The 27,615-nt window shown below is 44.0% G+C and overlaps 1 protein-coding gene across 1 annotated transcript in view; it reads right to left on the bottom strand.

Moving 5' to 3' along the window:
• The window catches only part of MCPH1 (microcephalin 1), a 1,506,891-nt gene that overhangs the window by 65,560 nt on the left and 1,413,716 nt on the right, over positions 1-27,615 (bottom strand). Inside the window, exon 13 of the mRNA XM_086926418.1 lies at positions 5,495-5,732. Within this exon, the coding sequence (XP_086782544.1) occupies positions 5,495-5,732 (238 nt within the window). The remainder of the gene's footprint in view (positions 1-5,494; positions 5,733-27,615) is intronic.

The raw sequence follows: 27,615 nt of genomic DNA, 5'->3' as shown, positions 1-27,615 counted from the left end.
GAAATTTCGAAGCTGGATGACACCTCTATAATCAACCGGTGGCCGCGGTGCATGTTAATGGTACGGGCTTGGCGTCTTTCCCAATTGAGAGAGGGACAAGACAGGTTTGCCCCCTCTCACCCTTACTCTTTGCGCTGACCCTCGAATACCTGGCATGTAAAATCAGATCCCATCCCTCCATTAGGGGATTCCACAGTACTCCCACAAACACCGAAGAAGAAAACATTTCTTTGTACTCCGACAACATTTTATTATACATCTCTCACCCGTTCACGACCATGCTGGACTTGTTTGAAACAATAGTTGAATATGGCTGCTGCTCGTGCTACAAAATCAACTGGAACAAGTCGACATTCTATTGCCCAAATAACTCCCAGATGGACTGGCCCCTGTTTTGGGAGTGATGCTACGCATGGAGCCCCGTGTTGTGATTTTGGGGAAACCAAACGACATAGATATCACCAGAGCACAACTGATTTTCACTTTCTTGGGGTTGGTGGTTGCTAAATGGGACATAGCGCGAAAATGGGGGGTGGCAGACCAACCTACCACACAGGAATGGACAAGGGGAATGGACTTATATATGGCGGCTGAACGTGTCACATATCACAGCAGGGGATGTCCAAAATATTTTCATAGGATCAGGGACCCATGGAGACGTTACTTTGGGCTCAATATTGGGGACGACACACAACGGTCAGCAACGCATTCCACACAAGGAACTCCCATGGCGGGGTCAGGATGAGAACTAATGTTAGGCACATCAGAAATGGACATATGACGCCACCTCTAGATCTCTAATGCACTGGCATGGTGGTCAGTTGGAAACAAGGGTGGTGTTTATACTTTTACATGTATCAGCAAGGGGAAGGGAGAGTGGCTATGTTATGATTGTTTCCTGTCAAAGACGTTTAATTTGTGTGGACATATCCTGCAATGACTGTATTTTGCCAATTGTTCAGTTGAAAAAAAAAGACTGCACAGAAGTCTCATGGATTGTGCCCATTGCTGTGGAAATCCGGGCCATTTCTCCTGAGATAGTCTGTAGGAGCTGTATTAATAAAAGATAGACTATTTCAATTTACAGCTACGGCCTGTGAGGTGCTATCAAATTAACATGGTTAATTATTATAAATATCTGTTTAATAAATGCACTTTCAGAAAACCAAAAGGCAACTCATGTGGCTGTCTTTCTGCTGGTCACAAAATATGTATTCATGTACAGAGATCTTACATGCACAGAAGTATTTTGTCAGAGAGATGGCAGTAGAAGGATTGAACCTGAAGCCTGTGGCAGTACAAGTATAAACAGACTGCACATATTTAGGGACATCCAAAAGGACGATCTTTGGCAAGGAAGACACGTTGCTCTGCAGGTAGACCCCTCACTCTAACCCATGCCAAAATTCACCAACAGACTCAACCTCGGTAGCGTCTCATACTGGCAGCCAGTCATTCAGGCAGGCACTCGTCAACCCCCCCAGGCAGACATTTATCCACACAAAGGCAGAGACTCACCCAGACCAATGGAGACCAACACCAAGCAGATGCTCATTGACACGTAAGCAAACACTCATACCGAGGCACACACTAAATTGTACTCATGATAACTTACCAAGGGCAAGTACATGCTGGGGAGCACATGCAGTATGCACTGTGAAGATGCCCGCAAAGTGCACCTTGACCCTTCAAACATGGATGTAGGTCTAGCAGACATAGACATGAATAGTCACCAACATTATTGACACAGTATACCACACCAGAAGCTTCACTAGCTTGTAGGCTGTGGAAGCAGGCAGCCTTGCTAAGTGTATTCAGATAGGGTCCAGGAAATAATGAAAACACTAGCCTGTGTATATGTCCCATGTCACTGGAAAAACAGTACCTCCATCCTTATCCTGCTATATGCGGGATCTATGCACAGCTTATCATATTCAATAGCTAGGGCGTAGGACTGCAATGCCCGGTTACATAGAAGCAGACCTGACCTGCCCACAGAGCATCCAGTTCCCAGCTTTGATCACACAATAACAGCCAGCCAGGATCTATTCTTCCTCATTCATGTGAACAATACTTACTCATGGATAATCTGCAATCACGATACATCTACAGCATAGTGTCCTTGGCAGCTCCCTTGTATTGCCTTATAATGGTGACATGCTGTGACACTTTCTGAAATCAGCAAATAGTTGGAAAGGTAAAACATAAACAAAAAGCATAGTGGCCCTCCTCCATGTAAACTATCTCTCTAATAGACCTATGAAATGGCTATATGTAGTGCCTTTTGCTAATAGTGCAAGATGAAAACACCATGTCATGAAAGGTAGAGCAACTAATGGATAAAAAGGCTGCCCAATGTTTGAATACCACTTACATTACCCAATTGCTGTAAGGGTGGTCGTTTGCGTTAGCTTTGTGAAATAATTAAAACTGTCTTCAGCCATACCTACAAAGGGCCTGGATGACACAGCTACTCACACACTGTAAGTACTTTCCTTTCCTGAACATTCCCATTTCATGATCAAAAAACGGGGGAGGTAGAGGGATATGCTAGGTCCACCCTCCTGTTCTAGTTATAGAGCTACAAAATCCAAAATCTCGGATAGAGAACATAGCAGTGAAAAACGTTTTTCGCTCAGTGTGAGGCAGAAAATCTGGCACAAAAGGAAAAATGTCCTTTCTTGAGTCCCCTCACTCACCGGGGTTTCCCCACAGTGACATGCTTCATCATAGGGGCCATCTCAACCCACTGCGGGTTGAGGCATGCTACGACTTGTGGAATTACGTAGGAGCACTGTTGTGAGGAGCTATGTGTGGTACAGTGGTGTATATGGAGTGTAGTGAGTTAAAAATAGCTAACTAGTGGGCGAAATAACTTTCTTCTTGCTCCTAGTTGATATGTTAAAAACTGGGTGGGTCTCTAGGGTGCCTGGTTTCAATGAGTCAGGAGTCCCTAGTAGAGGTCAACATTTTTCGAGCTTCCCCATTGCTCTTCTTCAGGACAACACAGGGTCCAGCCCTGTGAGTACCACTCCAAGGTGAGGTGAAATGTGATACAAAAATGCTACCTAATAAGCATAAGTGTAACAATACATACAACACTTATAAGTCATATTGGATTTTTAAAGAAGCAGAACTTTGCCTCATGGTCAAGGGGGGCTTAAGAGGGTTCCAACTGGAACTTTCGTAATTACTCCTCTCCGTCGGTGTACCTGAAAGGTGCCCTCAAGATCGCATATTCAATTACATTAACCAATTGCTGAAAGGGTGGTCATTTGTGTTAGCTTTGTGAGATACTTAAAACTGACTTCAGCCAGACCTACAAAGGGTCTGGATGGCACAGCTACTCACACACTGTGAGTACTTTACTTTCCTGAACATTCCCATTCCATGACAGTAACTACAGAGCAATATTGCTGCCTAGCTAAGCATGGACATCAATTACGGATAGCGGAATTGCCTTTTGGTTCCCCAGGCACTGCCTGTGCAACAGAGACAAGGAAAGCAACATCAGAAACAGAATGTAAAGTAGGCTACAGGAGCTCTGTTGTCTTTTTCCTAAATCATCATAAGCGATTCTACTTGTTATCAGATAAAAAAATTAAATAAAGATATGTAAAAAAAAAAATCAAAATCAAACAGAAAGTTGATGAAGGACAAAGGATGAGCTAAAGATTCAACCCTGCGATGTCATCAGGTGTCAAAGTTATTATGACATCACTTCTGCTCTTCCTGGCATTTTGGTGAATGGACGATGTAGCTAGGTTTGTGCAACGTTAGTACAATATAATTTTTAGAAAGACTAAGCAAACATAACTATTTTGTGTGTTCCTTGTCTACTCTGTTTTAAAGAAGTACTGCTCTCTGAAGTGTTATTCCTGCATAATTCCCCTTCCTTAGCTATGGCAGCTTGTTCCATACACAAAATCATTCCCGGATGCAGGCTGAATACGGCGCAGAGAAATACTTTCTCTGTTCCACTATAAAGTTGATCTGTAACTCAGAAATGAATCTCCTGTTTTAATAATCTTTGGCGTGCTCTATGATGCCTGGCTCTGGGGATGACTTACACACCATTCCACGACTGTTTTCATAACCCACAGGTACATTTTCAGGGATATTTGCACTTATCTCAACACTCATCATTTTATGGAATGCAGATATGCGTCACTTCACGACCTCCTTCCAACATTCCACAGCAAAGCTACAGAATACACCAGATGAAAGGAGCAGGTACCAGTGAACGATTAAAATGGAATTGCAGCTGAAACAAATTATTGTGTGCAGTTCACGAGCCTAAGCAAAAATCAAATCGATAACTATGGTATAAACGACACAATTGAGGGTGACGGGTATTCTAGCACTGTAGCCTGAAGCAAGCTCAGACATTTACAAAATGGCTTGGCCTGGCTCACACAGGTATTAGGAGAAAAGAACACATACTAGCCCTGTGACCTATATGGAATTAAGCTATGAGCTGGCTGATAACCCATTCATAGAATATGGAAAAGTTTACATCCAACAAGTAGAAGAGCAGCCCATTTGTGGTTAAAGTGCCGCCCTTGAAAAAAAATTATGGACTGGGATAAGGCCAGAGTAATTACCAATGGTTGAGATTAATTCAAACAATCCACCCATTACCTTTTTGCATACTTCAGTGTGATGCCCTAAGGGAAACGGGTATGCCCCAATGTGGGTCTCCTGCTCAGTGTGGCACTGCAACCAAACTCCGTCTGACTAAATAGCACCTACCGGGGTGAAAGCGGTCCAAATTGCCTTGTGTTCCGGTTAAGGAAGGACCTGGCCTGGCATTTCGGGCTGGACTACTCCTTTTGGAGCAGGGTAGAGACACTTTGCATGCCACTGGGCCCAGACTAAGGCAGCATGGTGTGCAAAATCATGATGGACTGGATTGTGACCCAAGTAATTAACAGTGGATAAGATTAATCCAAACAATCAAACCATCATTTTTTTTGTACACATCAGTGTGACGCCCTTGCTCATTCAACCTTATTGAAACTCCCCAGCTTTGAAAGTTTTGCTAAAATGTGGACATTTATTATAAAAATTACCAGGCTGCATTTTCAGGAAAATATCCCAAACATTTTTCACTTGAAGTAGAATATTCCTATGTCTAGCCCCAACAGCTTCAACTGGATCCAGCAAGCAGCAGCCTTACAATGAACTGCTATGATGGAATTGTCTGTTGCACCTTAAAACTGGATTGTCAGGGTCTGTTGCTTTGATATTTTGTGTTTTTTAAGCAACGTGAAATATTTGTTTTTTCTGACTGATACATACACTTCAATGTCAAAAATGTAATTTCCACCACGGAAGGCATTTGGTGCACGACTAATTTCAATTACATAACAGTAAAGTTAGTCAAAGCAACCCAACATTTATATAACAATAATTGTATTCAAAGCAACCCAACATAAAAACGCCTCGTTTCACTTGCAGTGAGTGTACTGGAGCCTGAAAGGCACTGCCTTACCTAGAATCCATTTTTCCGAGACACATATCAAATCAGCAGATTTCTTTCCGCTGTAAGGTCCGACACAGATAGCTGCTTGTCTCAAGGCTTTGCACACTTTTCCTCCACAAAGCTGCACCAGTTCTATAAGATTATCGCATGGGGGCTGCGAGGTCGCCGATATGAACATGGCAGGCTGACTTGAAAAGAGGCCTAGCTGGTACTCGTCTGTTGAAAGTTGTCGTTGTAACCTGCAAATCTGTTTTCAAAAAGCACAAAAGAGATTCATCTTCTAGAGAAATACAATCTGTGGCTTTAAATACTTCTAACAGAAACCTGGAATTTATAACAAAGTGAGGTTGCCCATATCATGTACATGGCAGATAAGGTTGTAACAATGTCAACCGTGGTGAAATTTTCAGTTGCCCGATTATAAATGGCTTCTCCTGATTATATTTGCGAAAAATAGGTCAATACATATTCAGCTACACAAATAAAGGACATTCTACTACCTACTAGATAAAAAATACCAACTGGAACCTACAGAAATCATTCGATGCTAAACAACTACTCGCAGATGGAAAAGGAATACATAGTGTTTTTTCATCCTAGCAAGTCATTTTGATGTGTATGGATGAAATTTCAATTTTTACTTGCAGGAAACCCACCCGTAACATATTTGTGTTCAATGACAAGTATTCAGAGGACAGTATGTAAAGTTTGTGTTCAGCACAGTTTGACCAAAATACTGCTTTTAGTCACTGTAAATCAAAAATCACCATCATTCAAAAAATTTCGAACAGTGTTTGATGCATGATAACATTTATCTAATTTTGTATTCTACAATTAAACAACTTTAAATCCTAATTTTCTTTTTGTACATTAGGTTTTTAAATAAAGCCGGACTATGCTGCAGAAGGTTTCTTAATAATTTATTATAGATTTACATCTGAGTATATTGAAACTAAAATAAACAGAACTAAGAAAAAATACACTAAAAAGAACACAATACCCAGTATTTCTCAGAACATTTGTTTCTAAAATATATTGAACACACTACATTTTGAATTATTTGTTGTGTCTTTTACGAACTACCCTTTTCAGCGCCTTGAGACAATCACGCATGAGTAGCACGCTTTACAAATGTTTGATTGATTGGTTGGTTGATCTATGTTCATTGTTAAGCTATGCTATGTTTTGTTGTGTTTTGCTATGTTTGGTTATGCTATGCTATGTTTTGTTATGCTATGATATGTTTTGTTGTGTTTTGCTATGCTATGTTTTGTTATGCTATGCTGTTTTGTTGCGTTTTATTATGCTATGCTTTGTTTTGCTATGCTATGTTTTGTTATGTTATGTTTTGTTATGCTATGCTATGCTATGTTATGCTATGTTTTATGCTGTGCTATGTTTTGTTTTGCTATCCTATGCTTTGTTTTGTTATGCTACGATATGTTTTGTTTTGCTATCCTATGCTTTGTTTTGTTATGCTATGCTATGTGTTGTTGTGTTTTGTTATGCAATGCTTTGTTATGCTATGTTTTGTTATGCTATGCTATGTTTTGTAGTGTTTTATTATGCTATGCTGTGGTTTGCTATGCTATGTTTTGTTATGCTATGTTTTGTTATGCTATGCTTTGTTATGCTATGTGTTGTTATGCTATACTATGCTGTGTTATGCTATGCTATGTTTTGTTGTGTTTTGTTATGCTATGCTATGTTTTGCTATGCTATATGTTTTGTTTTGTTATATTATGATTTGCTATGCTATGTTTTGTTGTGTTTTGCTATGCTATGTTTTGTTGTGTTTTATATGCTATGCTATGTTTTGTTGTGTTTAAATGTTTTCTTATGCTATGCTTTGTTTTGTTATGTTATGCTATGTTTTGTTCTGTTATGTTTTGTTCCTCTATGTTTTGTTGTGTTTTGTTATGCTATGCTATGTTTTGTTATACTATGCTATGTTTTGTTTTGCTATGCTTTGTTATGTTATGCCATGCTTTGTTTTGTTATGCTATGTTTTGTTATGTTATGCTATGTTTTGTTATGTTATGCTATACTTTGCTGTGTTTTGCTATGCTATGTTTTGTGTTTTGCTATGCTATGTTTTGTTTTGTTATGCTATGCTGTTTTGTTTTGCTATTCTATGCTTTGTTTTGTTATGCTATGCTATGTTTTGCTATCCTATGCTTTGTTTTGTTATGCTATGCTATGCTGTGTTTTGTTATGCTATGCTATGGTTTGCTGTGTTTTGCTATGCTATGCTTTGTTATGCTATGCTATGTTTTGTTGTGTTTCGTTATGTTATGCTTTGTTTTGCTATGCTATGTTTTCTTATGCTATGTTTTGTCATGCTATAGCACCTTAGCTGTGGCGCAAATATCCCTCCCCAGTGCTGCGCTGTCCATTGGAACTAGTGCTAAATGGACGTCCAATGGTCGTGCGCAGCACTGGGGAGGTAGCGCTCATGACGACCGTTGGCCGTCGGCAGCGCTTAAGAGGATAGTATGCTTTCTTATGCTATGTTTTGTTATGCTATGCTATGTTTTGTTGTGTTTGGTATGCTATGCTATATGTTTTTTTGTTATGCTATGCTTTGCTATGCTATGTTTTGGTGTGTTTTTTTATGCTATGTTTTATTATGATATGCTTTGTTTTGCAAGGCTATGGTACGCTATTCTATGTTTTTTCGTGCTATGTTTTGTTGTGCTATGTTTTGTTGTGTTTTTTAAGCTATGCTGTTTTGTTTTGTTGTGTTTTGCTATGCTATTCTATGCTATGTTTTGTTGTGTTTTGTTAAGCTATGCTTTGTTATGCTAGGTTTTGTTTTGTTATGCTATGTTTTGTTATGCTATGCTATGCTTTGTTATGTTATGCTATGCTATGTTTTGTTATGCTATCCTATGTTTTTTGTTATGCTATGCTATGTTTTGTTATGCTTTGCTTTGTTTTGTTATGCTATGCTTTGTGATGCTATGCTTTGTGATGCTATGCTATGTTTTGTTGTTTTTTTATGCTATGCTATGCTTTGTTATGCTATGCTATGCTTTGTTGTGTTATGCTATGCTATGTTTTGTTATGCTATGTTTTGTTGTGTTTTGTTATGATATGCCATGCTGTGCTTTGTTTTGTTATTCTTTACTATGCTATGTTTTGCTGTGTTTGGTATGATATGCTATATGTTTTTTTCGTTATGCTATGCTTTGTTTAGCTATGTTTTGTTGTGTTTTGGTATGCTATGCTATGTTTTGTTATGCTATGCTTGTTTTGCTATGCTACGTTTTGTTTTGCTGGGCTATGTTATGCTATGCTATGTTTTTTTATTTTATTTCTTTTATTTTTTTATTTGGCAACAAATAATTGCAGAAACAGATTAGAAATCCACATTAACATAATCCATCATACTCAGCGGATACACAGACAAGAAGCAAAAATAAAATACATACCAAATTACATACAAATAGAATGGCCAAGGCAATTTTTTACCTTAGTAAACACGATTCAATTGAAAACACTATTATTATTATTACTCCAATTCTCAATTGATTTCCAGATCTTGATGCCTCGGACTCTCGCCTTCTTTCCTTTACAGGTGAAAATCACCTTCTCTTGGTTGTACATACCTAACAACCGAGCAAGCCAAATCTGAAAGTTAGGGGGACCTACATCTTTCCAACGGGCTGTTAAAATAATCCTATATACAGCTGTCCCCAAAAAGAGAGAAGTTTCTTCCTCCTTGGTATGCCTCAGTGCAATATCATAACCCAAGATGTAGAGGGTAGGAGATTCAGCTACTGAGTGCCCAAACACTTCCCGCCAAAAACCTGCTATCATACCTCTCAAACCTGCTAAATTGTCACACTCGTAAAACATATGGAGTAAGTGTGCCATGGTTTTTCCACATCTCGGACATTCTGAGGTAGGCCTTTTCCCCCCAAGAGAAGAGTTTAACAGGTGTAAAATATAAATCATAAATAGTCTTACACAGTTGAGCTTTCAAATTAGAAGAGATAAACAGCTTTGTTAAGAGGGTTAATGACATATCGATGTCCACATCAGGATTATTTAGTTTCCTCGACCAGCTTGCTTCAATAACCTCTACGTCATCTTGTTGGTTTTCGATTAAAATATCGTATATAGTACCAATCCTAGTTGAAGGTCTAGCCATACAATCTAATAGGGGAATACTATCCAATGAAATAAAAACACTTTTTACATTAAGAAACGTATTAATTTGAATAAATTTAAATACACTGTTATTAGGAATAGAAAATTTGCTTTGAAGTTGTTGGAATCTATTGCCGTAGGGAGAGAGTAGGAAATCTCCTATTGATAACACTCCTAAAGTTTCCCATCTTCTAGAGATAACATCATATAATTGTGGTGGTAGTGTTCTAGAATGCCATAATGAAATATACTTATTATATTTAGGAATATTAAGGTGCCTCACAGTTTTTCTCCAAATTCCCCAGACGCTCGATATGGTTTTGAACTTCACTTTCTTAAAGTATGATGGTTCTAGCTGCTTTAATAGGAGGCCATTAGCCTTATCTCCAATAACCAATTCATATATTGAGGGTATATAATTAGCCCCTACCACTATTTCCGATGTTTTAATAAAAAATAATGACATCATCTGCTGGAGCAGAGCGGCCAACAAATAGAATCCTAAATTAGGAATTGCCAAACCCCCTGTTATAGCTGGTAAAGAGAGGAACCGGATGGATCTCCTTATCTTCCCATATCCCCATACAAATTTGCTCATCTGGGATTCCAGGGACTTGATAGTTTTATCATCCACTAGTAGCGGAATCGCACTGAACAAATATAGGACCATAGGTAGAATATTCATTTTGAGGAAATTCCCTCTTCCAAAAATCGAGAGATGCAGGCCATCTATCCTTTTTAAATCCTTCTTAACCTTTTGAATAGGAGGATCATAATTTATTTTAATGATCTCATCAATTTAGGGGGATATGCAGATTCCCAAATATACTTCTAGGGTCCTCAAATCGAGTATTCTGAGTGCAAATAACCTTTGTTTTATCCTTATTTAGGGAATACCCCGAGAACTGGCCAAAGACTTGAGTAATCTGTTCAATTTCAATTATTGCCTCCATGGGGTGAGATGTTACTACCGCCACATCATCGGCATATGCTAAGATTTTAGTATCAAAGGGGCCCACTATGATTGGTTTGATTGCCTCAGTGTCTAACAGTTTTAAAATAAGAGGATTTATATATAGGGCAAAGAGAATCGGAGAGCATGGGCACCCCTGCCTAGTCCCACGAGATATATCAAAAAGGATAGACTCCTGACCCATTACCAATACTCTAGCCTTAGGTAAATAATACATTGCTTTAATAGACTTCACAAAACAGGGTCCCATATTATTTCGATCTAAAACCGCCCACAAGAATGCCCATGAAACCCTGTCAAAAGCCTTCTCGGCGCCAGGAGGACCATCGACATCCGGCCCCCCGCGACACTCATGGCATCAAACAGTGCAATAACCCGACGGGTATGATCCGTAGTGCCCTTTCCCGGAATGAAGCTATGTTGCCACGGTGAGACCAGATGTTCGACGATCCCCCTGAGCCGATTAGCTAAGATCTTAGAGTATAATTTCGAATCAGAGTTTATAAGAGAAATAGGGCGATAAGATGAGGGTAGGTTAGGGGCCTTGTCTTTTTTTTGAAAAATCACTATATTAGTTTCCATCCATGAGCTAGGAGGGATGCCACTCACTTGAATCCATATAAATAAATCAAGAAGTAAAGGTGTTATAATACTGCAGAGAATTTTATAGAGCTCAAGTGGTATTCTGTCTGGACTGCGGCTTTCCCCGAGGCTAGCTCTGCAAGGGCTTTTTGCACCTCCCTCTGAGTTATGTCTCTTTCAAAATCTTGCCTAGTAACCATATCCATTCCTAGACTACCTTCAAACTCAGTTGCCCATCTAGCAAGTGCTTCTTTAATTACTACACGGTCTAAAGTATCCTCGTTTTGGTATAGTTTTTCATAATAATTTTTTTAAGACTTCTAAAATAGTCTCAGGTGTTGTATATTCTTGGCCATCTGATTCAATGCAAGTAATTAAGTTAAGAGATTGTTTTTGGTGAGTACGGAGTGCCAGCTGCTTGCCAACCCTCTCCCCCGTTTCATAGATCTTATTACGATGAGATTGATACGTCTCAGCCGCCCTTTGAGTAAGCTTACTATTTATCTCGGCTTTTAAGATCGCCATTTCTCTTAGAGTTGGACCAACATTCCCGCCCTGCATGATTAGAGTAGTGTGCTTCTCCTCTATTCTCGCTTGTTCTTGAAGCTGTAATTTGTTTATCCTAGCAGCCTCTTTCCTCTCCCTGGCCACATAACTAATTGTCTCCCCACAAATTGATGCCTTGAAGCAGTCCCAGACAATATTTCTAGACGCGCTATAACGATTAAAGTCAATAAATCCTTGCGCCCATACCTTCATATACTCTATATATTCTATATTGACAAGCAATTTCCTATCAAAGGACCAGCTTGAGCGAGGTCTAGTCATGTTATTAATACATACAGTGAGTAGTAGAGGGTTGTGGTCCGAGATAATCTTTGGCAGTTTATTAATTTGTGTCCGACTAGCACAGTTACTTGACATCCAAATATAGTTGATACAGACATATTTGTTGTGGGGGTATGAGAAGCACGTATACCCGGGATCCTGATGCTGCTTCAGATCCCATATATCAGCCAGGCCTAGACTTTCTTTGAGATGTGAAATAGCGCTATATACTTTCGGCTTACGACCAACGTATTTATATTGACCTTGGTTGTGTGCTAATCCAGTTTGGGTCAACGAGATATTAAAGTCTCCACAAAATATCAGTGCCTGAGGCCAGGATGCAAATTCCATTTCAAGATCAGTAAGGATAGAGGGATCATCCTAGTTGGGAGCGTAAATAGAGCCTATTGTAATTCCAATCTTAAGCTCCGCAATCACCCACCTACCCATAGGATCAGCAGCTTTACGTGTGGCCTGCCCCAAAAAAGATTTCGTTAGAATAGCAACACCTCTTGTCCTTGTGGTGTGACTTGTACATACCAATAAATTAAACCCCGGAACCCTCAATACTTCCCTTTCTGCCCATGGAATATGTGTCTCTTGGAGACATAATATGTCGAATGCATTTTGGCTAATTATCCCACACATTTGATCCCTTTTCCCCCTATCGTTAGCCCTGCAACATTCCAGGAACAGAGTTTTAACCTAGCCATATTGTGCTGTATTTGTTTTCCCATCCAATTCTGCTATGTAACCAAGCTTAACATTAACATCACACTTTCTATTTCTGTTTCCGTCTCTACAATTACGATTGCCATTTTTATGAACTTTTTCCCCCCTTATCCTTCCCCATCCCATCCCCTTAACCCTTCAACCCCGACCCACCCCCGCCCTCCCACAGTTGAGGCAAATAGACTCCATAAGAGTTGTTAGTGATGAGCGTGCAGTGCCACTCCAGTGCTCCCGAATCACACCATGAAACGTGTACATAAATTTCTCTTATTCGTATTTTTGTTTTTTCCCCCTTTTTCTCTCCCTTTTAACCCTTTTTTTTAAAAGTACTCCAGACACAAGAAAAAGTAAATCTCACTAAAAAGAGATGGCAACCAAAAAGAAATTTCATGGGTTCACATATTTTTCTATATGGCATTCTATTCTATACCAAAAGAGAAAAAAGCATTTTTTAACTTGAAAGGCTATCCAAATATTCTTTTGCCTTAACTTCGGAGGTAAAGAACTTTATCTGTTCTCCATTAATAACTTTGAGCCGAGCTGGATTATTTAGAAATGCCTGAAGCTTCTTATCTTGAAATGGTTTGATGAGTTGACGCAAGCACCACCTCCTCTCAACCGTTGCGTGACAAAAGTCAGGACGTACAAAGTACGTTATAAGCCCACTTGATTTTTTAGCCTCTGGTCTCGCTTTCTCCCAGACTGCCTGCCTCAGTATAAAATTGCCGAAATACACTAATAGGGCCCTCGGATATGCTCCTGGATTAGGTGTATTTCTCATAGTGAAAGGTACTCGATGTGCACACTGCACGTCTAGGTCCCAGTTCCAGGTTGACAGTTCAGGGAGGGAATCTTGAAATAACTTAACCACAAAGGAGCGAGCGTCCCCCCTTCCGCTCCTTCAGGGACTCCCAGGACCCATAGATTACTTCGACGTAAGCGATTTCCATGTCCTCGAGTTTCCACATCATATCCGAGAGCTCTACCTCGTGGGCATCGATCTGTTCATGATTTGAGGCAGTTTCTGACTCATTCACCAACACTCTCGGCTCCATCTCAGTCATTCGGTCATTGAAGGAACTAATTTTCCTCGAGAGTTTGTGGACCACCCCCTGCACTTTACGTAGTTCAGCTTGGGTCTTACGGCCATCATGGGATGTCTCTTCTCTGTGTGCGGCTATGGCTAGCAACACAGTTTCAATCGTTGGTGCGAACATGTCTTGGGAGGTTCCGGGCTCCGAATGCTGAGTTGGGCCAGAGGTTAGCCCATGTGAACGTGTTGGAGTGACTACTGGAAGAAGATTACTGGTAGGTGTGTAGTCCCAAGCCAACTCAGTAGAGTCTCAATGGCTCTTTCTGTGTCTCAGTGCGGTTTTCTGAGCAGTTCTAATCTCCTTGGTGCTGGTTTCATCATCACTAGAATCGCTCAAGTGAGATCCTGTATCTGTTGACCAACACAGCTCATCAGAAAAAGAATAAAAATCGCTAGGGTCCTTGTCCTTATCTTTGTCTTTGTCGGGATCATCCTCGCTAACAATTTCAGACCCCTGTTGCGGAGGCTGTGAGCCGTCGAGAAGTGTTACCGCCTTTTGCCTTATCTGTGAAGTGGGTGGCCCCCCCGACTTTCTACTTGGGTTTCTGTGCTCCCAGACACACACGGGAGTGATTGCGGGTGGTTACCTACAGAGATAGCACTCCTGGGGGTTAGAGCAGGTACAGCGGGTCCATTGGCATTTTCACCTATTTTATCCGTCTGATCCTGCATTTCCATATCACATGCGACATCATTCCTTAAATTTTTAGTAATGCCCCCGCTGACTTGGGAGGTGCCCCCTCCACTCACCGTATTGTCCTGTCCCCCTGCATCTTCAGCCAGTCCACCTCTGTCCACGACAGTTTTAACAATTTCAACAGCCGGCACAGTTTCTACCACAATCATTACCTCGTGCGTGTGCTGAGCTCCCGGCTGGCTCTTCACTCCCTGAACCGGAAGGAGCCTCACCGGAGTCTTGCATAGGAGCTCCACTACAGAGGGAGCGCTCTGGCCGCCTTTCCGGGCAACACCGCACTGGTTAGGAGCCTTGCCGGGGAACTTCTCCACGGGTCCCGCCGCTGTCGTTGGAGGCCCTGCACCTACGCCTGCATTTTTCCCGGATGCCTCCGCAGCCTCTCGGATGGCCAGCCTCGCCGCTCTTGCCTCCCTTTCTTTCGCAGCCGCCGCTGCAGCCGCGGCGGCATTCTTCGGAGCCATGTCGTCCAGACCAGAACTCTGCTCCTGCTCTCCAACGCCGCCCAGGTAGGTCTGGCAACAGTTCTTATGTTTCTTGACAATATAGCATAAATACTGAATCAGGGAGAGGCCAATTACTGTGGCCAGCGCCGGTACTTGACTCTTTACCAGCGCTCCATGTCTCTCTGTTATCTCGCCCTCCCAGCATTATACTCCGCAATTGCTCGGCTCATATCAGCCATTTAGACGTAGTTTCTTTCAAATCTTCATCTGTCTTGAGCTGCCTTTTTTTCCCCACGTTACATGCTCAGTTTAATCCAAACTTTCTACCATGAGCACCGGACGGCCCACACTGCGGTCTCAAGCGGCCGCCATCTTCCCCATCAGGAGTGTGCCCCGCTATGCTATGTTTTGTTGTGTTATGTTTTGTTGTGTTTTTATACTATGCTTTGTTTGGCTATGCTATGCTTTGTTATTCTATGCTATGTTTTGTTATGCTATGTTTTGTTGTGTTTTGTTAAGCTATGCTTTGTTATGCTATGTTTTGTTTTGTTATGCTGTGTTTTGTTATGCTATGCTTTGTTTTGTTATGCTATGCTATGCTATGTTTTGTTATGATATGCTGTGTTTTATTGTGTTTTGTTATGCTATGCTATGGTTTGTTATTCTTTGCTTTGTTTTGTAATTCTATGCTATGTTTTGTGATGCTATGCTATGTTTTGTGATGCTATGCTATGTTTTGTTGTGGTTTGTTATGCTATGTTTTGTTGTGTTTTGCTATGCTATGTTTTGTTATACTATGCTATATTTTGTTTTGCTATGCTTTGTTATGGTATGCTATGTTTTGTTTTGCTATGCTTTGTTATGGTATGCTATGTTTTGTTGTGTTTTGTTATGTTATGTTTTGTTATGCTATGCTTTCTTATGCTATGTTTTGTTATGCCTTGCTATGCTATGTTTTGTTGTGTTTGGTATGCTATGCTATATGTTTTTTTGTTATGCTATGCTTTGCTATGTTTTGTTATGCTATGCTATGTTTTGTTGTGTTTGGTATGCTATGCTATGTTTTGCTATGCTATGCTATATTATGTTTTGTTATGATATGCTTTGCTATGCTATGTGTTGCTATTTTTTGTTGTGTTTTGGTATGCTATGCTTTGTTGTGTGTTGCTAGGTTTTGTTATGCTAGGTGTTGTGTTTTGTTATGCTATGCTTTGTTTTGTTATGCTATGTTTTACTATCCTACGTTTTGTTATGCTATGCTATGTTTTGCGATCCTATGCTACGTTGTGTTATGCTATGATGTTTTGTTGTGTTTTGCTATGCTATCTTTTGTTACGCTATGCTGTTTTATTATGCTATGCTTTGTTTTGCTATGCTATTTTTTTATGCTATGCTATGCTTTGTTATGCTATGTTTTGTAATGATATGCTATGTTTTGTTATGCTTTGCTATGTTTTGTTGTGTTTTGTTATGCTATGCTATGTTTTGTTATACTATGCTGTTCCGTTGTGTTTTGTTACGCTATGCTTTGTTTTGCTATGCTACGTTTTGCTATGCTATGTTTTGTTATGCTATGCTTTGTTATGTTATGTTTAGTTATGCTATGCTGTTTTGTTCTGTTTTGTTATGCAATGCTATGCTGTTTTGCTATGCTATATGTTTGTTTTGTTATACTATGCTTTGCTATGCTATGTTTTATTATGCTATGCTTTGTTTTGTTATGTTATGCTATGTTTTGTTATGCTGTTTTGTTGTGTTTTGTTATGCTATGCTATGTTTTGTCATGCTATGCTATGTTTTGTTATGCTAAGCTTTGTTGTGTTCTGTTATGCTGTGCTATGCTTTGTTATGTTGTTCTGTTTTGTTCTATTTTGTTATGCTATGCTTTGTTGTCTTTTGTTATGCTATGCTATGTATTATGTTATGCTATGTTTTGTTATGCTGTGCTTTGTCATGTGTTGGGGGGTTGTGTGTGTGGAGTTGTGTGTGTGGGGTTGGGTGTGGTTGCGTGTGGGGGGTTGTGGGGGGTTGTGTGTGGTTGTGTGTGGGTGTGTGTGTGTGTGGGGCTGTGTGTGTTGGTGGGATTGTGGTTGTGCTTCTGTGTGGGGTTGTGGTTGTGTGTGGGGGGGTTGTTGTGTGTGTTGGGAGGTTGTGTGTATGGGGTTGTGTGTGTCTGTTGTGTGGTTGTGTGTGTGTGGTTGTGTGTGTGGAGCGGTTGTGTGTGGAGGGGTTTGTGTGTGGTTGTGTGTGTTTTGTTACACTATGCTATGTGTTGTTTTTTGCTATGCTATGCTATGTTTTGTTATGCTATGCTATATTTTGTTATGCTATGTTTTGTTATACTATGCTATGTTTTGTTATGCTATGTTTTGTTATGCTGTGCTTTGTTATGTGTGGGGTTGTGTGTGTGGGGGGGTTGTGTGTGTGGAGTTGTGTGTGTGGGGTTGTGTGTGGTTGTGTATGGGGGGTTGTGTGTGGTTGTGTGTGGGGGTGTGTGGGGTGTGTGTGTTGGTGGGATTGTAGTTGTGCTTGTGCGTGGGGTTGTGGTTGTGTGTGGGGGGTTGTTGTGTATGTTGGGAGGTTGTGTGTGTGGGGTTGTGTGTGTCTGTTGTGTGGTTGTGTGTGTGTGGTTGTGTGTGTGGAGCGGTTGTGTGTGGGGGGTTTGTGTGTGGTTGTGTGTGTGGGGGGGGTTCTGTGTGTGTGGGGATGTGTGTGTGTGGGGTTGTGTGTGTGGGGTTGTGTGTGTGTGTGGGTGGGGGGGTTGTGTGTGTGTGGGGTTGGGTGTGTGTGTAGGGGTTGTGTGTGGGGTTGTGTAGTTGTGGGTGTGTGTGTGTGTGGGGGGGGATGTGTGTGTGTCTGGGGTTGTGTGTGTGGGGGGTTGTGTGTGTGGGGGGTTGTGTGTGTGTGGGGGGGGTTGTGTGTGTGGGGTTGTGTGTGTGTGGGGGGGGGTTGTGTGTATGTGGGGCTGTGTGTGTGTGGGGTTGTGTGTGTGGGGGGGTTTGTGTGTGGGGGGGGTTGTGTGTGGGGGCGGTTGTGTGTAGGGTTGTGTGTAGTTGTGTGTGGGGGGTTGTGTGTGTGTGTGGGGTTGTGCATGTGGGTTTGTGTGTGGGGTTGTGGTTGTGTGTGTGTGTGTGGGAGTTGTGTGTGGGGGGCTTGTGTGTGTGGGGGGGTTGTGTGTGTGTGTCTGGGGTTGTGTGTGTGGGGGGGTTGTGTGTGTGGGGGGTTGTGTGTGTGGGGGGGGGTTGTGTGTGTGGGGTTGTGTGTGTGTGGGGTTGTGTGTGTGGGGGGTTGTATGTGTGGGGTTGTGTGTGTGGGGGGGTTTGTGTGTGGGGGGGTTTGTGTGTGTGTGGGGGGTTGTGTGTGTGGGGGCGGTTGTGTGTAGGGTTGTGTGTAGTTGTGTGTGGGGGGGTTGTGTGTGTGTGGGGTTGTGCATGTGGGTTTGTGTGTGGGGTTGTGGTTGTGTGTGTGTGTGTGTGGGGGGGGGGTTGTGGTTGTGTGTGGGGGTTGTGTGGTGTGGGGTTGTGTGTGTGGGGGGTTGTGGTTGTGTGTGTGTGGGGTGGTTGTGCATGTGTGGGGGGTTGTGTGTGTGGGGTTGTGTGGTTGTGTGTGTGGGGTTGTGTGTGTGGAGGGGTTGTTTGTGGGGGGTTGTGTGTGTATGTGTGGGGATGTTTGTGTGACATTAATACGAAAAGCATCTCAAAATAAAGGAACACAAACATCCAGTTTGTGGAAAGAGAAAGCACATTGTAAGTCAAACGGGCACAGCAAAGCATTAACATATCAAAGTTCTTTGATGTTTGATGTTCTTTGAACGAGAAAGTCAAAGGGGCGCTGCTAAAGTTTTCGCGGGCGAAAGTGACACATGTCCTTTGATGTTTGATGTTCTTTGAAGGAGAACATCAAAGGGGCGCTGCTAAAGTGATTGCCGGCAAAAGTAATCACAGGCACTTAATGAGGCTGACAAATGGTGCGTGCGCCCGGGGCACATGCACTGTACCCGATCCGCACTTTGGGAGCATTTTTTAAAGCCCCTACTTAATTTCTCGCCTAAGCCTCACTAACGCGATGGCTTATACAAGACCTAAAAAGGGAGGATTTAACCTCTTGCATTCATACTCTAGATAGCTCAGACATTTCATTGAGCCCCGAGTGTACGCTATTGAATTTCAATATCAAATATGCTTCTTTTGTCAAAAGCACTGAATCAATGACTATCAATCTTTTAGACATAATAAGCGACACCAATACTGTCCACTTGAACTCTTTTTCTGTGTGTGCAGCAGTCACGAAGTGGTCAACCATAGGGGCAGTGAGCACTTTCTTTTTAGGGCTCGCCTGCTGATGCACTTCTGCGCATCGCTGGCGAAGCTCTATTACGGCTTATCCAGTGTTGATCCACCACTGGCGATTCCACTGGCGATTTCTTCAAGTGCATGTGCTTTTTAGGTCATTGCGCAAGCGCAAGCCCTAAAAAGCGCGTGCACAATGCCACCATCCCCCTGCCTGCCTGCCTCGCATTACCAGATCAAAGGCAGCCCAGCCCCCCTCCCACAAGCTTCTCAGCGTGTGCTCTGCCTCAGGCCTGCATTTCTCCTCCCCTCGGGCAAACAGATAGCCGCAATAACACCCTCCCTGCTCAGCTTTTTTTTCTCAATTTCTCCCCGTCTACACTTCCCATTAGGAGCCCTTCCTCCCCCCAGATAATCTATCTCCATAAGAGATAAGCAGCTCTTCCACCATCTCAAACCCGTATTAGTGCTCCTCACTATGCATGTTTTTACTTAGAAAATCAGCACAATGCAGCAGTGTGACATCAAGCCAGGTTCATCGACATCACTGCAAAAGTAAAGTTTTTATTCCCCATTTCCTCTTCAAGAAAGTGACTGCGCATCAGCCTCTACGGATCAGAAAGCGGAGCCCCTCCACTGACCGGGCTGCGAGTCAAATGGCCATGTTTCACAAATTATGGTTTTCGTGGTCTTATTCTGGAGTAGCCCTGTTGGCAAGAGAGGAAAGAGCAAGGCTCTGACAGTCAGTCCTCCTCTGCTTCATAGTATGCCGCGCCACTATAGTAAGTTGAACAAGGGATATTATTTGACAGAAAGAGGCAACCTGCATCTATTCACGGAAATACATTGAGCAGTCTACATTTTTATTTTTTAAAGCTACATACAATGCACCATAACTATTCTAGGTCTACAAATAGAAATACATAACAAGCAATATTTTTATTTATTTTTTAAGAGGTGCATACTTAAAAAAATGATTACAAAAATTAAACATCAACTAGTAATTAAAAAACCTAGCAATTAAGATATGCCACGTCAAATAATAACTTTTGTCGCCAATTAATATCAGTGTCTGGAATGGATATGGTCACACCCTCACTCACCCTCAACCCCTCACCCTCACTCACCCTCAACCCTCACCCACACCTCACCTCACCCTCAACACCTCACCCTCAACCCCTCCCTCACGCTCACCCACCCTCACCCTCACTCACCCTCAACACCTCACCCTCACTCACCCTCAACCCCTCACCCTCACTCACCCTCAACCCCTCACCCTCACCCTCACTCACCCTCAACCCCTCACCCTCACTCACCCTCAACTCCCTCACCCTCAACACCTCACTCACCCCCACGCTCACCCTCACGCTCCCTCACCCTCAACCCCTCACCCTCACTCACCCTCAACCCCTCACCCTCACTCACCCTCAACCCCTCACCCTCAACCCCTCACTCACCCTCACTCTCACTCATCCTCTATCACCCTCAACCCCTCACCCTCAACCTCTCACCCTCACTCACCCTCAACCCCTCACTCTCAACCCCTCACCCTCACTCACCCTCAGCCCCTCACCCTCACCCTCACTCACCCTCAACCCCTCACCCTCACTCACCCTCACTCACCCACCCTCACCCACCCTCACTCACCCTCAACACCTCACCCTCACCCTCACTCACCCTCACTCACCCTCAACACCTCACCCTCACTCACCCTCAACCCTCACCCTCACCCACCCTCACTCACCCCTCAACCCCTCACCCACACCCTCACTCACCCTCAACACCTCACCCTCAACCCCTCCCTCACGCTCACCCACCCTCACCCTCACTCACCCTCAACACCTCACCCTCACTCACCCTCAACCCCTCACCCTCACTCATCCTCAACCCCTCACCCACACCCTCACTCACCCTCAACCCCTCACCCTCACTCACCCTCAACCCCTCACCCTCACTCACCCTCAACCCCTCACCCTCAACCCCTCACTCACCCTCACTCTCACTCATCCTCTATCACCCTCAACCCCTCACCCTCAACCTCTCACCCTCACTCACCCTCAACCCCTCACCCTCACTCACCCTCAACCCCTCACTCACCCTCAGCCCCTCACCCTCAACCCCTCACCCTCACTCTCACCCACCCTCAACCCCTCACCCTCACTCACCCTCACTCACCCACCCTCACTCACCCTCAACACCTCACCCTCACCCTCACTCACCCTCACTCACCCTCAACACCTCACCCTCACTCACCCTCAACCCCTCACCCTCACCCACCCTCACTCACCCTCACTCACCCTCAACCCCTCACCCTCAACCCCTCACCCACACCCTCACTCACCCTCAACACCTCACCCTCAACCCCTCCCTCACGCTCACCCACCCTCACCCTCACTCACCCTCAACACCTCACCCTCACTCACCCTCAACCACCCCTCACCCTCAACCCCTCACCCTCACCCTCACTCACCCTCAACCCCTCACCCTCACTCACCCTCACCCCTCACCCTCACTCACCCTCAACCCCTCACTCACCCTCACTCTCACTCATCCTCTATCACCCTCAACCCCTCACCCTCACTCACCTCAACCTCTCACCCTCACTCACCCTCAACCCCTCACCCTCACTCACCCTCACTCCTCACCCTCACTCACCCTCAGCCCCTCACCCTCAACCCCTCACTCACCCTCACCCTCACCCTCACTCACCCTCACTCACCCTCACCCACCCTCACTCACCCTCAACACCTCACCCTCACCCTCACTCACCCTCAACCCCTCACCCTCACTCACCCTCAACCCCTCACCCTCAACACCTCACTCACCCCCACGCTCACCCTCACGCTCACCCACCCTCACCCTCAACACCTCACCCTCACTCACCCTCAACCCTCACCCTCACTCACCCTCAACCCCTCACCCTCAACCCCTCACTCACCCTCACTCTCACTCATCCTCTATCACCCTCAACCCCTCACCCTCAACCTCTCACCCTCACTCACCCTCAACCCCTCACTCACCCTCAACCCCTCACCCTCACTCACCCTCAGCCCCTCACCCTCAACCCCTCACCCTCACTCACCCTCACCCTCACTCACCCTCAACCCCTCACCCACCCTCACTCACCCACCCTCACTCACCCTCAACACCTCACCCTCACCCTCACTCACCCTCACTCACCCTCAACACCTCACCCTCACTCACCCTCAACCCCTCACCCTCACTCACCCTCAACCCCCTCACCCTCACTCACCCTCAACCCCTCACCCACACCATCACTCACCCTCACTCACCCTCACTCGCCCTCACTCACCCTCACCCTCATCACCCTCAACACCTCACCCTCACTCACCCTCAATGCCTCACCCTCACTCACCCTCAACACCTCACCCTCAACCCTCACTCACCCTCACTCTAACTCACCCTCACTCACCCTCAACACCTCACCCACCCTCACCCACCCTCAACCCCTCACCCTAACTCACCCTCACCCTCACTCACCCTCAACCCCTCACCCTCACTCACCCTCAACCCCTCACCCTCACTCACCCTCAACCCCTCATCCTCACCCTCACTCACCCTCACTCACACTCACCCTCACTCACCCTCACTCACCCTCACCCTCACTCACCCTCACCCTCACTCACCCTCAACCTCACTCACCCTCAACCTCACTCACCCTCACCCACCCTCAACCCCTCATCCTCACTCACCCTCACCCTCACCCTCACTCACCCTCACTCACCCTCAACCCCTCACCCTCACTCACCCTCAACCCCTCACACTCACTCACCCTCAACCCCTCATCCTCGCCCTCACTCACCCTCACTCACATTCACCCTCACCCTCACTCACCCTCACTCACCCTCACCCTCACCCTCACTCACCCTCACTCACCCTCACCCTCACCCTCACTCACCCTCACCCTCACTCACCCTCACCCTCACTCACCCTCAACCCCTCATCCTCACTCACCCTCATCCTCACTCACCCTCAACCCCTCACCCTCACTCACCCTCAACACCTCACCCTCAACCCCTCACCCTCACCCTCAACCCCTCACCCTCAACCCCTCACCTTCAATCCCTCACCCTCACTCACCCTCAACCCCTCACCCTCACTCACCCTCAACCCCTCACTCACTCTCACTCACCCTCACTCACCCTCACCCTCTCACCCTCAACACCTCACCCTCACTCACCCTCACTCACCCTCAACCCCTCAGCCTCACCCTCACCCTCACCCTCACCCTCACCCTCACTCACCCTCAACACCTTACCCTCACTCACCCTCACCCTCACTCTCAACCCCTCACCCTCACTCACCCTCACCCTCTCTCACCCTCAACACCTCACCCTCACTCACCCTCAACCCCTCACCCTCACTCACCCTCAACCCCTCACTCACCCTCACTCACCCTCACTCAACCTCAACCCCTCAGCCTCACCCTCACCCACCCTCAACACCTCACCTCACCCTCACTCACCCTCACTCACTCTCAACCCCTCACCCACCCTCACCCTCTCACCCACCCTCACCCTCACTCACCCTCAACACCTCACCCTCACTCACCCTCAACCCCTCACCCTCCCTCACCCTCAACCCCTCCCCCTCCCTCACCCTCAACCCCTCCCCCTCGACCCCTCCCCCTTAACCCCTCACCCAGCCTCACTCACCCTCAACAACTCACCCTCACTCACCCTCAACACCTCACCCTCACTCACCCTCAACACCTCACCCTCAACCCCTCACCCTCACCCACCCTCACAACACATATTGTGTTACAATAGGTGTCACATTTGCAAAAGATAAAACTATTGGCATTGTAAATAACAAAGCTATTAATTCGCTATTTTCAAAACAAGCACATAAATAAAAAATGTGTCCTTTACAATACCAATAGCTCAAACTTTCCTAATGCAAGACCTATTGCATTGCTGTGCTTCTCTCCCCTGCTGCACTCTCCTGCTCTCTAGAGATGTGGCCTAACGACAAGAGCTGCCATCTAAGTCACGTAAATACAAAATATGTTGCATTCCAAATGCTATAGGTGTCACATTCGCAAAAGTTATTTCTATTGGCATTGTAAATGACAAAGCCATCAATTTAGCAATTTTAAAAACCAACAAATAAATAACATATGTCATTTACAATACCAATAACTCCAACTTTTCTAATGCGAGACCTATTGCATTTCCAATGCTTGTTAATTCTTGACCTGTGCTGTGTGATTCGCTGGTTAATCTGTTGATTGTTTTTCCCTATATAGATCTTTCCACAGGGACATATAACTGCATAAACCACATTTTTTGATTTACAATTTGTAAACATAGAGTGTCTCCATTTTAATCTCTTGGTGGATAAACTCTGTGCCCTCAATAGTGGAATCGCAAGCGGCACAGTTTTCACATTTATGGTGGCCATCCAAAGGTTTCATGTTCCACTGCGCTCGCAGGTTGCCTTTCTGCTGCGGTTGGAAAATGTCTGTTTGAACAATTTCTTGGCAATCGTTCTAGGTTAGTATGTGTTTCTACGTTTGGGCCAGATACAAATAAATTCAGACAAATCTTGTTACCTAATTGGCATTTGTTACAAAATTTGCAATGTCCCTTTCCACGGCCATTATTTGCAATGAAAAAGAACAGAAGTATTCCCTCTATTAACGATTGATAATGGCCATCTAGGTTACTTCTTTGTGGCTCTTTTAGATATTTCTTAACAATATATGTACCCACGGGTCTCACAATAATTCATTGATAACAGTGGGTTCTAAATACTCATAATACATTTATTTGACATTGTAAGCCAGTCCTATCGTTTTCTAGAAGCAATTATAAAGAATCTTGTTTGTGAGCAAACTACTATCTGCAATGATTATTTGCTATAGGCATGGTATAAACCTTTTTCCCTTAACCATACGATTTAGACACTCTGGCCCACATGCATCAATATCGGCTTTTGCAATTTCTAAATTGCGATAAATAGCGAGTCGCAATTTAGAAATCGCAAAAGCCTATGCATGATTATTTTGTTCATTTTTGATGGAATTCGGTAGAAATCGCTATTTTTACCGAATTGCATAAAAAATGCGATTTTCAAATTGCGAATTCGCAATTCCCATTCATTCCTATGGGCCAAAAGTAGGAATGAATGGGAATTGCGAATTCGCAATTTGAAAATCGCAAATCCTGATTGCATTTCAAGGGTGGTGAGGGGGGTTCAAATGAACCCCCCTGCACCCATGAAATGTTGTTTTCGCATCATGTTGCACATACACATGTCCTAAGGACATGTGTGTCCGTAACATGAATGTTTAAAAAATGCATTTTCAGCGTTATTTTCACTTTTTGCAAATTTACCGAGTAGTTCAACTACTCAGTAAATGTATCCCTCTAATTGCGAATTCGCAATTTAAAAAGTATTTATGCATTGCTTTTAAGAAATCGCAAATTTGCGATTTCTTAAAAGCAATCGCAATTTTAGAAATCGCAAAAATGTTGCGATTTCTAAAATTGCTTAATGCATCCAAAAAAGCATTTTTGGAATCGCAAACGGCCGATTTTAAGGAATCGCACCGTTTGCGACTCCAAAAATGCTTGATGCATGTGGGCTTCTGTATTATGAGCAATGCTAATTAAGTATAATCATTCTCTTTCTATAATTTGCTACCTCGTTGTTGGTCCTGATGATGACCCTTTCAATTAAATTAGGATCGAAACTTTGACAAGTATACTAGTGGACTGTTGGAATCATGATTTTCTGTATAACTGACTCTAAACAAGCTCTTTATTAAGTCCTGTTCTATATCTGCCCTAGTATTTTGTATATACTTTGTATATATCACTTGCACTGCGCCATTTTCTTTGGAGCACCTTTGGTTCATTATACAATGTATCTGTGTACTTATGAGATGTTTATACAGTAAATACATGTAATTGTACTCTCTACATAAAGTACTATATTTAATTTGCCAAGGAAGTTGAGGCGTACACTTCCCCGAGGGGACGTGTGTTTGATTTTATTAGAGAGGACGGAGCACAGCAGCTGAAGCGTCAGTCAGGATGGCTGTAGTGGCCGCTTGCGTAAGGGAGCGGAGTGAGAGAACCAGGCCACTGTGATGAGCACATCACGACTGGAGACAGTGAGTGAGCGTCAGGCGCTGACTGCGACCCGGGCAACCTAGCTGAGACGAGTCAGAAAAGAGAAGCGCCAGCCTGCTCATGTACAGCGCATACATATGGGATGAAAGCGAGAGACAGCAGGAAAGATCAATAATGCTGAGAAATTACTTCGACGAAGGAAAAAAGAAGAGTTTGAGACACGTGTGTGGAACAGAGAGACAGCTAGGCAAGAGTATGCAGTAAAACATTAGGAAAGGAGCTATTCAATACAAACTGAGAAGGAGAGCGCGAGAGGAGGAATAAAATGTGTAGGGGGTTGAAGAGCAGGAAGGAGAAACAATAAAGCAATGACATGATAGAACAAGCATGGAAGGGAATGCATAAAATGGTGGAAGACGTGAATACAGATGGAGCGAGACAATCAGCTACAGAAAACCGGGCAGTGAGGGATGCAGATACAGAAAAAGAGCGAGTGAAAAGGTAAAAAGAGGAACCGGTGTAATGTACGGAGATTGGGGGAAATAAATGAAAGACAGAGAGCAGCATTGGCACAGTCTTTTTTTAAAACCAGTATTAAGTCATTACTTGGTTGTAGACTGTGTATGCGTGGTTGTGAATACGGGTGAGTAACAAAGTGAAAATTAGTTGAGTGTATAAATAAATGAATAATAGATGAGTGAAGGATGGAGTGCAGAGATTAATTAATTAGTGAGTGATCCACTGCAGGGAATAATCGATGGGTGAATAATTGTGTGCTTTAATACATTAATGCAAGAATGAGTGAGTGCATAGGTGGAAAAATGTGTAAGTGAATACATAGGTGGTTGGATGGATAAAATAGATAAGTGCAACGATTAATGAATGTCCAAGTGAAAGCACGGATGGAGGAAAGACTTTTGAATGAGAGTACATGGATAAATTGCAGGATGATGAATTAGCCCATGTATGGCCAAGTCGGGGTACTGATGGCCCCATCACAGCTCTAGTCCCACCACATCACAAATCTAGACCTCCACAGGGTGACTCCGCCATCATGCCGGAGAGAGAACGCCAACCAAGAACTCCCCACATTACCCACCGACTCAATGCAGCCACTGCAGTAGGTGGTTCAAGGACATTGTTTAATATGAGTACGCTGGCACATTTCAGTACAGAGAATGGGAAAGCAGTTGTCTGGTCATATTCCATTCTTATGTTCGGGAGGTGGAAACCCTGTC

This window comes from Lissotriton vulgaris, chromosome 6 (genome assembly GCF_964263255.1).
Source record: "Lissotriton vulgaris chromosome 6, aLisVul1.2, whole genome shotgun sequence".
In the NCBI taxonomy this organism is placed as follows: domain Eukaryota; kingdom Metazoa; phylum Chordata; class Amphibia; order Caudata; family Salamandridae; genus Lissotriton; species Lissotriton vulgaris.
This window is presented reverse-complemented; position numbering and strand designations above follow the sequence as displayed.